Source organism: Neoarius graeffei, chromosome 23 (genome assembly GCF_027579695.1).
Source record: "Neoarius graeffei isolate fNeoGra1 chromosome 23, fNeoGra1.pri, whole genome shotgun sequence".
Lineage (NCBI taxonomy): Eukaryota > Metazoa > Chordata > Actinopteri > Siluriformes > Ariidae > Neoarius > Neoarius graeffei.
In genome coordinates this window covers 1,553,438-1,569,238 of record NC_083591.1, presented here as the reverse complement: position 1 = coordinate 1,569,238, position 15,801 = coordinate 1,553,438, and the positions used below count along the sequence as shown (strand labels likewise).

The 15,801-nt window shown below is 40.8% G+C and overlaps 1 protein-coding gene across 1 annotated transcript; it reads left to right on the top strand.

The window, feature by feature from the left end:
- The first annotated feature begins 926 nt into the window (after nucleotides 1–926).
- Nucleotides 927–7,893, top strand: pi15b (peptidase inhibitor 15b). Its single transcript, XM_060905584.1, has 6 exons — nucleotides 927–991; nucleotides 1,161–1,429; nucleotides 6,105–6,223; nucleotides 6,329–6,461; nucleotides 7,254–7,369; nucleotides 7,718–7,893. Exons 2-6 carry the CDS (start codon nucleotides 1,178–1,180, stop codon nucleotides 7,851–7,853), a joined length of 756 nt encoding a protein of 251 aa, XP_060761567.1. The 5' UTR covers nucleotides 927–991; nucleotides 1,161–1,177; the 3' UTR covers nucleotides 7,854–7,893.
- The last annotated feature ends 7,908 nt before the right edge of the window (nucleotides 7,894–15,801 follow it).

Here is a 15,801-nt window from a genome sequence, read left to right as displayed (position 1 = left end):
CTTTGTGGTTTCTCCTGAACATGACAAGCTGCATTTTTTCTGTCATTTTTGAAAAAAAAAACAGGGATGACGTGGCATCCTTTAAAGAAATGATTAAAAACCCTGGACTTGCTGATAAATTGCTGTGGTATAAGGGGAATAGAACACTCCAGGACATGTGCTGTTATAGGAAAGTATCCTACCCTGAAGTGTTTTCATTTTTATTTATCAGGGTAAAAGTCTTTACATTAAGTTGTTTGTGGTGCCATGACCGTCTGTCTGTCTGCCGCCATCCTCATAGCTGAGGACCAGCGATCCAGGAAGCCATCAGCTAGCACCCATGAATTCTCTTGGGTGATAATAACACACCAGAGGGACCCAAACCCTCATCGATGGGCAATTTAGCATAGAATTAATCTGCATGTCTTAGGACTGTGGGAGGAAACCCATACAGGCACAAGGAGAACATGCAAACTCCACACGGAAAGGCCCCCGTTAGCTACCGGGGGTCTGTTTGACGCCCCATAGGGTTTATTCTGTTTCTTCTGGAAGTACTCCTTCTTCTTGTAAGGTGTTTTGATTACTTTGATCATGATGACTAAATTAATATGCAAATTAGTCTATGTCTGTCAATCATCTGGCAACTTTTTGAGCATGCATTATCTAGTTTCCTCTAAAATAAAAGTTTGCAAGGCTGGGTGTAATATTATAGTATGGTTCTTGCAATACTTACCTTTCTAAAGTGCTTTTTTTAACATGCTGGATAAACTATAAGATTCTGAATCACTACTTTCGGTGGTAATCTGATGCTTTCTAAATAGGGATGGCTGGTTGAAGTGCACTTGATCCAGGTGAGAGGGAGGGACTGAGTGCACCTCAAGCCAGCTTCCCGACTATATAAACAGGAGTGGGCTGCAGGAGCAGTGGGAGGTTTGGTTCAGTGTGAAAAGTGCAGGAGAAAGCAGCAGAGTGCTCAGCTGGAGCTGCTCACACCGGTTAAGGGACCTGAAGGGTAAGAGTTGAGCAGCGTTTAATGTTCCTGCAGGTTTGCATGGAGTTTGCATGCGATTCATTCCCTTTTAATGCTTTGCATTCACGCTTTAGATTCTCAGCACCAACAGTCTATTTCCTGAAGCCTCCCTGTGCAGATCCTCACTTCTAATGCTGTCGGTGTCTTTCAGGAGATCAGCCAGAGAACATGAGGAACTTTCTCATCGACCTGATTCTCTTATTTATCGCCAGCCAAGTGAGCGCGCGGACGGTGAAGAACGCCACCGATTTACCGACAGGCGCGAGCATGACCGTTACAGAGCGCGCGAAAGATCAGGAGTCGGCGATAAAATCGAGGAAGAAGCGATATATTTCTCAGAGCGATATGTTGGCCATCGTTGATTATCACAACCAGGTGCGAGCTCGAGTGTTTCCTCCAGCAGCCAACATGGAGTTCATGGTGAGTAATAATAATAATAATAATAATAATAATAATAATAATAATAAAGTGTGATTATTAAGAATTGAATATAGATAAATAGAAATATAAACGTTCTCTTCTTCAGCAGGTTTATCGGCACCACCCAAAAGCTTTACTTAAAATCTTTATTAAACTCCTGGTTATAATAATTGTACAGTTAAATTATTATATTTTTATATTTTGCTAGCCTCAGTCGGCTGCCTGTGGTCGCCATGGTAACGGTTGCTGTGTGTACGCGCGTGAGATGTGACTGCAGATTTGATTGGTTCATTTATGGCACGAGATCTAAAACAGGGATATGATTGGATAACGGTTTTTGATCTGACATAATTATAAACTCACTGAAAAGTAAACTATTTTATTTGAGGAAGTCTAAAAAAATACAAACAAATTTTGTTACAAGTTAAAAATTATTATTCGTTGCACAATATTTGGACAGTAAAAAGGATAAACTGTGAAGGCTGCTGTGCTGGGCGCCATTTTGTTGGCAGCTCGCCCCCTGCTGGACTACTGACTGACTTCCTATAAACCTTTATAAAACAAACGCTTAGAATTAGGAACTGTAAGAACGTATTTACTGAGAAAAGTTAGTGCTTAAATTATAGTCCATTATAGAATTAAAATATTTTATTTTTTTCGTGGTGCGGTTTCCATCAAATCCTGTGCTCTGATTGGCTGGCGAGCGGGTCTGTATCCTATGATACGGACCCCGGTTACGGACCTCTGGCGACTCGCTCGTTCACAACAACAACAACAAACATAGTAGCATTTTTGTCAACATTTATCTTTTTTAATAAGATTTATTTATAAGATTATCAAAAATCTTAAATTTTTGCCAGCATTTCTCAGGAGAATAGCATTAATTTTACAGCATGGATAGCGATAACGACAGTGTTCACAGCGAAAGCAAGTTTTACTACCCTGAGGAAGAAGAAATAAAAGAAAACATTTCAGGAGAAAGCAAAAACCTGTAACTTGCTAACGCCGAGCAAAAACATGGCTGAATCCTGAACACTGGCAGCTCGTTAATAGGGGCGATTTGGGCGACGCACTCCCAAACAGGGAGGGAGATTTTTTTTATCACTCCTACTACCACGGCAACAGTAATGTCATTGTCCAATCAGGCTAAGGTCGCGCCTGGTGTAGCCACGCCTTTTTGGGGCGATTTCTGTCAGGTTCAGATTTGCCCCAAAATCTCCCATTGACACTAATGGTACGTACGTTTTTTTCGAAAGTCCTGCTCCCAATGCATTTTCTATTAGGTTTTATGTGCTCGCACAAGCAGCGTGCTTACGTCATACGCCTGTTGCGCCGCGCAAGTGTTGCCAGATTGTGCATTTTGGCGGGTTTTGAACATAATTTTGGGCTGGAAAACGCAACTTGCGCGGGAAATGTGTGAACATTCTATGAAGATGGCGGCGAGTGTTGAGTGCAACAATACGATAGCATCTCTGAAAGAAGTTCCCTTTAGTCGTCGTACCAATGAGGAGAAAACGGCAATCAAACAGCTAGAACCTCCTAGACCGAATTTAAACATCAAGCAAGTGTCTACGAAGGGGGAGAAGACCTGCTCAAGAGGTTTTAACAAGAACTGGTACCACCGGAAAACTTGGCTAGCTGGCTGTGATGTAGTCAATGCTCGTTTTTGCTACCCTTGCGTTCTCTTCCACCCTGGAAGTAGCACAGCAGACGGTACAGTGATATCTGATATTTGAATTTACTAGGCAAAAGTTGTTTGTGTGTGTGTGTTACCAATAGCAGTTTATTGCCATGTTTTTGTTTTACCAATGGCAGTTTAACATTGCCATGCTTGGAATATTTCAGTAGCCTCAAGTTCTCTCTGACTTGGTGTAAATTAAGCATATTTTCAGTTTTTATATATTGTACAGTATGTGTTCATTGGAGCCAGCAGCACCTTACCTTTTTTCCAACTTGTTAAGCCAAGTTGCACTGACTACAAAACCTTGTGTAACCTTGTGTGTGTATATAGCTAAATAACTAAAGCCTTTTGTGTTCATTGACATGCTTGTAATACTTTAAATTTCCTTTTAAGGCATGGCTTTCTGGAGGAATTCTTGGGAAAAAAACTGCAGAATTTATTTAGAATTATTATTTGTTGTTAAAATGGTGCAATTCCATATTTTAAAAAACCCACATAATTAAGCTGCACATGTTTGTTTGATGGTTCTGCTTTTCTTCATCTTTTTCAAAACTTAAACACTTGTTTTGGATTTATATCCTGCCACTTTAATTGCATTCTTTAGAATGAAGAAATTAGAATATGTTTATAATTAAGAATTTGTGTCTACTTCTTATAGAATACTGGAATAATATGAGAAAATAAATGAGTAATGTAATATTAATTGATTGTGATGCCAGATGTTTTGCTTTGAAGACTTCACAATGAATCTTCCTTAGTTTTAGCCTGGCAAGCCAGACTAAATGTGAATATTTGCCACTCGTAGGCAAAAATATTTTTGCCGCTAGGCGGGTGGGTCTAGTTTACTAGGCTACCTTAGTTTGCCACCTTTAACTTGTTTAGTGTTGCCACCTAGTGGAGAGAAGAGATATTGTCTGTATTGATATCTGAATTTACCAGGCAAAAACAAGTTCGGCCAATTGATTTGCTACCCAGGTCAATTTACTTCAGTCCTGTGGACATTTACGGTCCGTGTAGACATAACGGGGGAAAATTGCCCCCCCCTGAAAAAAAATTCAGGAGCCGCCACTGATCCTGAATGACTCCTATTTGTATAAATAGGGGACGACATAGGCGGCAAAATGTAGTTTTTTTTCCTGCCATGGAAGTGCACTTGTATACCGAGGAGGAAGCCATTTGCATTACAGCTGTGAATGAGGATTCAAAATGGCGTCTTGGCTCGGTTTTCCCTTTCGGGCGCTCTCGTTTTCTGTTAGAATTTGGTAAAGAAAAAAATAAATATATTATTTACCAGCTTAAGGTCGGTCCGTATGGTGAAATACCGTGACCTCGGCCTTGAATACTGACCTCGGCCCAGAGGGCCTCGCTCAGTACTTTCAAGACCTCGGTCACGGTATTTCACCATACGGACCGACCTTAAGCTGGTAAATATCGTTCTGTATTTTATCTCATTTTGTAATTCTAGCCTCAATCGGCTGCCTGTAGTCGCCATGGTAACGGTTGCTGGGACGTGACCTCTGGATAAAGATATGTCGATATGATTGGATCGTTTATGGCGCTAAAGTTCTACGGAGAGATGTGATTGGATCATTTATGGCGCGAAATTGAAAGTGTGGGTGTGATTGGGTAATGCAGAGCTGTTGGTTTTCCTTGTAATTTATTCATATGACTAACCTGAATGATAAGTTATTGAATATCAGTCATAATTACTTTACTAAAACATAAAGTGATTTATTTCAGGTAGTGTACATAATACTCACAAATTTTAAACTTGTAAAAATTATTATTCGTCGCAGATAAGCGAACTATAATTGAGATGTGTCTGATCAGACGCCATTTTGTTGGCTGCTCTCCCTCTAGTGGGCGATGTTAAGCATTGCAGGGATTTATTTATTTATTTATTTATTATTTTTTAAGTTGGACTGTAGTAAATATTTCCTAAAAAGGTCAAACATATTTTTAAATTAAATGACGCTCTTAAATCTGGAATGAATGTAAAATTCAATTAGACACAAGTTGCTTTTAATAAAAATAGCATTTGAGAATAAACATGGCAGAAAATATGTGCCTGAGTTCTGGATTAGAGAAACAGATTTGCTTTCCAGCTCGGACGAGTGTTTTATATTTTCCTCACAGATTCTGTGGTCTGTAAAGTTCTCTGTTAGCTGCACACTGAAGAGGAGTGCCGAGTCCTGCAGAAATCACAGCAGCGCTCGTCTTATCAACAGGCTACAACAAAATACAGTGGTGTTTGCGTAGTTGTGAGTTTCAGGAAGATGGATAACTGCTGAACAATTGCTTCTGAGAGAAAAAATGTGTACAGTCATGTTGTTTCTGTGTAATGTTTAATGCCTCACTAAGGTGCAGATACTTCTGATAATAAATCAACTTTACAGAGAGTTATAGCTAATGGATATGGACTCAAACAACACAGACGGTATTTTAGTCACCTGTTGCCTTGATTCTGGCCTGTTCCTCATTCTGAGTCATTTTTAACCAGATTATAATAATAATAATAATAATAATTATTGGGTGGCACGGTGGTGTAGTGGTTAGCACTGTCGCCTCACAGCAAGAAGGTCCAGGTTCGAGCCCCGTGGCCGGCGAGGGCCTTTCTGTGCGGAGTTTGCATGTTCTCCCCGTGTCCGCGTGGGTTTCCTCCGGGTGCTCCGGTTTCCCCCACAGTCCAAAGACATGCAGGTTAGGTTAACTGGTGACTCTAAATTGAGCGTAGGTGTGAATGTGAGTGTGAATGGTTGTCTGTGTCTATGTGTCAGCCCTGTGATGACCTGGTGACTTGTCCAGGGTGTACCCCGCCTTTCGCCCGTAGTCAGCTGGGATAGGCTCCAGCTTGCCTGCGACCCTGTAGAACAGGATAAAGCGGCTACAGATAATGAGATGAGATTATTATTATTATTAGGGCAGTTTATGTACCCCTTCTCAGCCTCAGTATTGTGTTCACTGTCTGACCAGGTGTGTGTTGTGTATGACCAGGTGTGGGATGAGTCTCTGGCGCGTTCAGCTGAGTCCTGGGCTGCCACCTGTATCTGGGATCACGGACCTCCATATCTCCTCCGATACCTCGGTCAAAATCTCTCCGTCCGCACGGGCAAGTGAGTCTTAGCATTGTTAAGTGCTAAAGCTCCAGATCATCTCATGTCAAAAGGAAAATTATTATTATTATTATTATTATTATTATTATTATTATCTGTTGTCAGTTACCAGTCAATACTGCAGCTGGTGAAGCCCTGGTACGATGAGGTGAAGGATTACGTGTTCCCCTACCCACATAATTGCAGCCCCACATGCCCCATGCGCTGTTATGGACCCATGTGCACACATTACACACAGGTGAGGGGAACAGATTACACACGTGTGTGTGTGTGTGTGTGTGTGTGTGTGTGTGTGTGTGTGTGTGTGTTAGAAAGCTGTGGTTTTTGATTAAAATGAATAATTGGATAAAATGCTGAAAATGTAGTATCATTCATGCAACATAAAAACATAGCATACATACAAATAGCGTTATCACATACTAGCATACTCACATAGTACTATATAGTATACATGTATACGAGCCTACTTTAATAACATTATGCTTGCATACTAGGATGCGAGCATAGTTTATGTAGCCATATAATGACCACCTAGCATACTATGTTACAAGCGTACTGACATAAATTAGCATACTAGCTTACTAGTGTACTAACATACTAGCATACTTACAAACTATCATACTTGAATACCATTATACTTGCAGACTAGGGTACCAGCATAGCGTGTTTACATACTATCACACCTAATACAAACAATCTTATATGTATACAAGCCTACTTTAATACCATTGTATTATATGTGCATACTTGTATACTGCCATAGTATATTAACTTTCTATTTTGCATATTTGCATGATATTTGCATATTAGGTTACTCATATACTTGCATACTAGCCTTTTTTAATGCCATTATATTTGTATACAAATACATTATCTTAACATGCTTGCACAGCATACTCACCTACTGTCATATTTACATTCTTGTACGCAATGTTACTAGCTTACGTCTGTATTAATGTCTTTGTCTTTAACTCGTATGCTTGTTAAACCTGACTGTAAACCTGTATTGTTTTTATTTTATTTTACACAGATGGTTTGGGGGACAACGAACCGAGTGGGCTGTGCAATTCATGTGTGTTACAACATGGTGGTGTGGGGATCCGTGTGGAGACAAGCAACCTACCTGGTCTGTGATTATTCCCCCAAGTGAGTGCTGTCTGGTTTAAAACTCACCCAATAGCACCATCTGGTGTCTCCATTACTAACCAGATCCTACATCAGCCTGAGGAGAACTAAGCTCTCTGACATTAAGACATAATTGAACAGATATTGATTAATTATAAAGCAGATAGTATGTTAAAAGTTTCAAATAAAAAATATAATGTACATGGTGCCCCATTCAGCGTGAACCCCCACCGTCAGACCTTAGGCCACACCGTCTACATGAATCTGCTGCTGATGTTGGTGTGAGTAACACCAAACTTTGTGCTGAGGAAGAGCGTTAGCTGATTATTCTGTATATTTCATTTTAGTTCATAATTTTCTTCTTCGCAGAGGGAACTGGATAGGGGAGGCGCCCTACAAAGTGGGCGTGCCGTGTTCAGCCTGTCCCCCGAGCTATGGAGGATCGTGTAGGAACAATATGTGCTTCCCATCAGTTAACTCCAACTTCATGTACTGGTTTAAGTGAGCTGCCATAGTAGAGTAAACATGCACATGTGTACTATCTGGGTCTTTTGATATAAATGAAGAGTTTGGTTCCAAAACATAATAAATCCACTGTAATGAACTTGAGAAAAAAATTTTATTTTCTTTAGCAAAAAATTGGCAGCATGAAAACCACTATTTTCTGTTTGAAACTTTAATATAACACTATGAGGGTATAGTAACATTAAAAATGCAAATCTAGATTTAGAGTTTTTAAATTTTATTCAAAACCTGATTATTTTTTCATCCCAAAATGCGATAAATCTAATGCATCAGTAAAATGATTTTTTTTTTTGTGTGTGTGTGTGTGTGTGTGTGTGTGTGTGAGTGAAATATAACTAGAAACAAGAAGTAAAGTTGATCTGCACACCACATATGACCATCTCTGATACTGGACCGCAGATTTGCCCAAATTACACTCACCTTGTCGTCTAAAAGCCCCGATCTATTTCACACACAAAGCTCTGAGGAATGGTAATAAACCCAGTCAGAAGTTTACATGGAAACTTTTTTTTTTAATATGAAAGGACAGTATTTTGATTCTGAACAATAAATTTCGAAGTTTGGGCGCCTTGTACAACATCTACAGTTAAATTCCTAGCAGAGTGCAGAGCAGAGCTCCAGACTAAAGAGAAGATGGTAAAGTATCGAGCAGATGTTTGATGGCTTTTGTGACCGTATGAACGATGTACGTGTCCCACCACAGGGAACCTGATCGTAAGCGCAAGGCAACGTCTCTCAGAAACACTTGACAATCAGATAATGAAATTTGTATCATAATTTCCATAAGATAGATGGGTTTTAATTTGCTTTTTAAAAATAATGTGGGATTATTTACGAACACATTTTACACTCGTCAGGAGCTCCACTTTAACACATTGCCTAAATATATATAATAAGGAACATAGCTGAAGGTCCGGGTTCGAGCCCCGTGGCCGGCGAGGCCCTTTCTGTGCGGAGTTTGCATGTTCTCCCCGTGTCCGCGTGGGTTTCCTCCGGGTGCTCCGGTTTCCCCCACAGTCCAAAGACATGCAGGTTAGGTTAACTGGTGACTCTAAATTGAGCGTAGGTGTGAATGTGAGTGTGAATGGTTGTCTGTGTCTATGTGTCAGCCCTGTGATGACCTGGCGACTTGTCCAGGGTGAACCCCGCCTTTCGCCCGTAGTCAGCTGGGATAGGATCCAGCTCGCCTGCGACCCTGTAGAACAGGATAAAGCGGCTAGAGATGAGATGAGATGAGGAACGTATCAAGATCCCAGGAGGAATCCGGTGCTCAAAGTGGAAAATAACCTTGGACCACATTCTCTACTGGAATAATCATGTAAAACATTCAGATAAGAAATGTTTGATTCCATCAGAGTTATTCATTTCTTTCGTACAAAATCTCACTAAAAGATGGCAATTCTTGATGTTTGCAGTCAATGGGAGGGGCTATAACTGTTTACGTATTTGAATGGTGTGCTGTGATTGGTCGAGCGGAGATAACGCGTTCTGCTGAAAATCAGTACCAACCACTGGCCTAGTGGTAGCGTGTCCGCCTCTCGATCGGGAGATCGTGAGTTCTATTCACGGTCGGGTCATACCAAAGACCATCATAAAAATGGTACCTACTACCATCTGGCAAGGCACGCTGCAATACAGATGTGCATTGGGAGTTAAACTCTCGTGGTTACCAGAGGACCCGCCCCCCCACTGTAACCCTAGCTATGTAATAGACAAGAGGCTGAGGGCTATGGAAACAGAGATCGGCGCTGCCCGATGCGCCACCATACAGAGTTGGGCCTGGTTAGTACTTGAGTGGGAGACTGCCTAGGAATAGCAGGTACTGTAAGGCGTGGGAAGGACTTTGACTTTGGCTGAAAATCAGTAGTGGAGTTTGTTCTGTCTTGGAAAGAAAGTGCAGATACAATGGAGAGAAACATGGTGGATATTGTGTGTTGCATAAAATCAATTTATAACTTTGAATAATGATCAAATGCCAACACAGTTTTTTTTTTTTTTTTTTTTTTTAATGGCACTTATCAAGTTTTGGAACCAAAATCTTCATATATATATATATATATATATATATATATATATATATATATATATATATATATATGGTAAGTTTTGTACAGTGGCAGGTGGGTTTATATGAAATACACTTACAATCCCACAAATGGTGCTGATGATGAAACATTCCGTATGAATTTTTATTACTACAGCTCATCATATTGATGCTCTTGATAGTGAAAGTGTGTATTTCTGTGTGATAAAGGCTACAGTTGACATATCTATAAATTATTCACTCTTATATATCTAGATGTGATTTCTGGATTTGTGTATTCAGATGTCATGAGCCACTATAATCTCAGTCTGTGTGAAGCTACAACATGCAGAGTTTGTGGTTATTTGTCAGTATGTGCAGTGAACCCTGTGTGTGGTGCTGTTATAGTAAAATACAGTGTTAAGGGGGGGATAAAGCAAAGTTACTGTCAACACCCCGAAGTTGATTACTTTCCTATAACAGCACTTTCACAAGTGTTTTATTCCTCTTATATCACAGCAATTAGCCAACGATTACAGTTTTTATTTATTAATGAATGACATGTCGTACCTTTTTTCTGTTTTATAGTTACATTTAATGTTGTGGAACGTCCACGAAACAAGTTAGTTCCTGTTCTCACGTACATTATAGCAGGTATAAACAGTCGTTCCCTCGCCACCTTCTCTTTATTCTAATGTTAATAAAACCAAAAAAGCACCACTTCATGTTACCGAGAAAACACAACGCTTAAACAACTCTGTTGGAAAACTTTGTCTGAGTGCTACAAAGCGCCGACGCTCTTCTTTTACTTTTCTCGCAGAATTACACCTGTTAAGACTTTTTGTATTTTAAAATCAAACAGTTCTACTTTGTACACAAACATGCACCTGAAAATACACATTTCACAATTTAATTTAACTGATATCTCACTCGTATTTTATTTTGCACATTCACAGCAAATGTAATGTCATGTTTAAATTAAGATTATTATCAATTAACATTTGGATTTCTGAATTTAAGTCCAGAAAATGCTGCTATAGTAGTGTCTTTTTATTTCTCCTGAGAAATGGTGCTTCAATACTCAACCAGGTTCAACATCAGGTGCACACACACTCTCACGCACACACACTCTCACGCACACACACTCTCACACACACACTCACGCACACACACACTCTCTCTCTCTCTCTCTCTCTCTCTCTCTCACACACACACTCACACACATGCACACACTCTCACACACACACATGCACACACACACGCACACACTCTCTCTCTCTCACACACACACACACACACACATGCACACACTCTCATACACACACACACACACACACACACACACTCTCACACACACACGCGCACACTCTCTCACACACACTCTCTCTCACACGCGCGCATACACTCTCTCACACGCGCGCATACACTCTCTCTCACACACGCGCATACACTCTCTCACACGCGCATACACACACTCTCACACACACACTCACACACACGCACACATTCTCACACGCACACACACTCTCGCACACACACACACACGAGCACACACTCTCACACGCACGCACACACTCTCTCGCACAATCTCTCACGTACACACTCGCACACACTCTCACACACACACATGCACACACACGCACTCTCTCTCTCTCTCTCTCTCACACACACACACACACACACACTCTCACACATGCACACTCTCTCTCACTCACACACACACGCGCACTCTCTCACACACACGCGCACACTCTCTCGCGCACACTCTCTCACACACGCGCGCACACTCTCTCACACACACACGCATACACTCTCTCACACACACGCGCATACACTCTCTCACACACACGCGCATACACTCTCACACACACACGCGCATACACTCTCTCACACACACACGCATACACTCTCTCACACACACGCGCATACACTCTCACACACACACGCGCATACACTCTCTCACACACACACGCATACACTCTCTCACACACACGCGCATACACTCTCTCACACACACGCGCATACACTCTCTCACACACACGCGCATACACTCTCTCACACACACGCGCATACACTCTCTCACACACACGCGCATACACTCTCTCACACACACGCGCATACACTCTCTCACACACACGCGCATACACTCTCTCACACACGCGCATACACTCTCTCACACACACGCGCATACACTCTCACACACACACGCGCATACACTCTCACACACACACGCGCACATACACATGCACACATTCTCACACGCACACACACTCTCACACACACGCGCACACACTCTCACACACGCACACTCTCTCACGCACACACTCACACACATGCACACACTCTCACACACACACACACCTTCGTGTATTTTAAAAGTGGCGACTTTGTGTATTTCTGTTGCTGTTATTTATCATCCCTATTGTTGACTTTGTACAGATTTGTGCTCTTCCTGTTCTTTACCAAATCACTGCACATGTAGGAACAAATATTTTCTGCTGTTTCTTTTAAAATTAAATCAATCTGGCAGGTGTTCACACTTCTCAAACATAAAATCTTATCATAAATCCCATTCAGGAAAAAGAAACAGCCTTTTCTGGCAGATTTCTTTTTTTCTTTCTTTCTTGCTATGAGTTACAGCGCCATCATCTGGACAGGAAGTGCACAGCTTTAAATATGTGATGTTCTGGTGCTAGTGGTTCCTTCCTTCACACACATTCACAACACACTTCATGTGTGAAAAAATGCTCACTAAACTCATCACTCGGTTGGACTGCACTGAAGATGTATATATTTCTGGATTTATTTTATTATTTTGCCCATGTACGAGTTGGATTTTGTACTCAATAAAGAGGTGCTGTATTCTATAAAACAGATGTTTGTGTAAAATGTGAATATGAGGGTGTTTGTGCTGGGGGTCTTAAACATTTTTGATATGTTGATGAAGAATAATCAGGTGAATAAAGAATAAAGCAGCTGGTCATCAGCACACGGTTCCAGTCAGACGCTGGTGAAATGAGAAACGCCAGATCAGACACTGGTTTGTTTTGGCCTGTACTTCTGAACTTTAACAAGCCTGCAGTGTTGGAACGGGTTCTGAGGGGATCCAAAATTAATAAATGATCCTCCTTCACTTTGGAATAATAAAAGCTCTGTTCAGCTTTCACAGAATATACGGGTCAGAACACACCGAGGAACCTGGAAAGATGAAGCCATGTGTTTCTCTTCGCCGTGTTTTACTCAGCAGTTTTAAAACGGAAATTACATCAGAACACAATGCATTCTGGGTAGTGCTGGGAATTCTGGTATTATGGGAAAGTTTTTAAGAGAGTCTGATTTTTTGGCTCGGCTCACCAAGAAGCTCTGGCTTTCACCTCATTGACTCACTGCTTTCGTGATGTTTTTCACTTCTTTGCTGAACTACGGCTGAAATTGTTCCATGAAACCTTACTCTACTTCCTCATTAACAAAACTCATTACTTTCAATTGCATTTTACAAAATATAATTAAATCAGTGTTAGCCTAAATCAGCATGGCATTACAAATACATCCCTGCTTTAATGTTATTGCACCTAAGGCAGGTCTACTGTAACTGACTTCACGTGTGTGTGTTGGTGTGTGTGTGTGTTTTATAACTTTTTGTGTCTGCAGATATTTTAAAGCCCCAGTTTTGTTTGTGTTGTGTGTGTAGAGGCTGAATGGTGAATCAGAGCTCCAGTGTGTGGTGGTTTCTCTGAGATTTCAGCTCACACAGAGCGCCACTGTTCCAGCTGTTCCAGATGCACAGCAGGGCCATGTGGTGAAGAGTTGCTGATTTTTTTGGTCGTATTTAATTTTCATGTTGACACACACACATTTCCACATGACAGGTAGCTAAAACATAGAGACACACATTAACACAACACAGTTCAAGCTGGAATATATGAGCAGCACTTGTGGGAAAGTATCTGCTGAGTTTTAGTTATAAATAAAATATTAGCCCAAACATTGAACATCTGTACCAGCAAATCCATTATTTAAAAAATGGAAAGAATACAAGACGACCATGACTCTTCCTTAGAGGAAGCCATTCAACAAAATTCAGTGATCGGGTGAAGAAGGGATTAGAAGCAACCAAGAAGTCAAGGGGAACTGTGAAGGAACTGGAGAGCTCCACAGCTCAGCAAACATGTAGGAAAACCTTCTCTGGTCCCTGGTCTGAAACCACAGTTCAACTGTTGGGCCAACAGTACATTTGTTGGAAGCCCAGCATGCTCATGCTCGTCACCTTGAGAACACCATCCCTGCAGTGAAGCATGGTGGTGGCAGCATCATCCCTGCCATGAAGCATGCAAGAACCCTATGAAATGTCTTAAAAACAGTGATTTGTTTGATGTATTTCCCTTTGAACAGAAGTCAGAATGAGGCTGTTTTGAAGTGCTTGACTGATTTACACACCAGCCAACAGCGTACAAGATATGCCGTGACACCCCCCACCCAATCTAAACAAACCTGACAGTAGCTAAGACAATTAGCTACATATCAAAAGTTTATAACGAGTCTTTTTCTCAGGTGTGGAGGATTTCTTACTGTCGCTTCCACCCAGTTTAACCAGAACAACTTTAATCCAAGACACTGAGACACTGTGTGTGTTTAGAGTTATGGCTACGTATTAGAGTTGAGGTCAAGCGTCAGTGTTGCCAATGGCGACGGAGAGCCACAGGATCGTCACTGGGAGACATCTGATGCCTCTGAGTGGGAAACAAAATGATATTACTGACTCCTACTGATGGAGACGAGGTATAAAGATGGAATCGTGTTCTCCATCAGTCTAAATCAGAGACAATCTGACCCTGAACAGCTCCAAGCTGGTTAAACACTCCTCTGAAAAAAGTCACAAAACCACCAACTCAGATAAACTCCGCCCACTTCCACATGTATAAACTTCAACCCTTTATTCTGAGTTGGAAAAGTGAACAGTGTGTGAAGACACACGGCCAAAAACACCCATGTTTACTGCTAACAAGCTGATGCTCTAGAGCGAGACACCCCCTGGTGGGCTATATGCTACACGCTCTGTAAAGAATTTCATTGGACGGAGGCAAGAGGAGTGCAGGATGAGTCATCAAAAAGTGACTAGAAGTGAAGTCATATAAAATTAAAGTGAGAATCTCCAAAACTATTTTCCCTACCCTATTCTATAGTGTTCAGAACACTAATAAACAGGTACACAATGGAGTGACTTTTGTTTTTTGGAAAAATGCAGTGAAATACAGTACTGTGCAAAAGTCTTAGCCCCCCTATTTTTATCATACAATCTTTCTTATAGATTTCTATTTTATGATTTCTACATTATTGAGTCAAAACATCACAAAAACATTTTAGAGTCCAAACGTTCATGTGGGTTTTTTTCCAGCACAAAATTAAACATTACAGAAAAAAAGTTTGTAGAGAGCACTTTTCAGATGAAAAAAGAAAACATAATGAAGGCTGCTGGGTTTTGGTGTAAAATGAAGAAGTGAGCGTGAGAGTCAAAGTGTCCAGAAGAACTGTGGCTGGTTCTGTAAGATGCTCAGGAAAACCTACAGATCATTTCCACATCAAACTGACCTCACTGGACCTGAGACGGATATTTTGTTTTTAAGCAAAGGAAATTTCATCTCACACCAAATACTGACTCTGTTTCAGTTATTATGGCTCACTGATTACTTTTTATAGTATTTTTTAATGTTTAAACATTTCATTTCATTTTTTAAGCCATTTTTGGTCTCCAGCATTTCTTTACATGTGAATAAGACCTTTGCAGAGGACTGTATACACAGGGAGATTGATATAGATGTGCTGACAGACTTTAATTTAGTTTTTTTTTTATATTAAGCACTGAATATTAGAAATAGATTCTGGTAATAAGAGAAGCGATGAATGA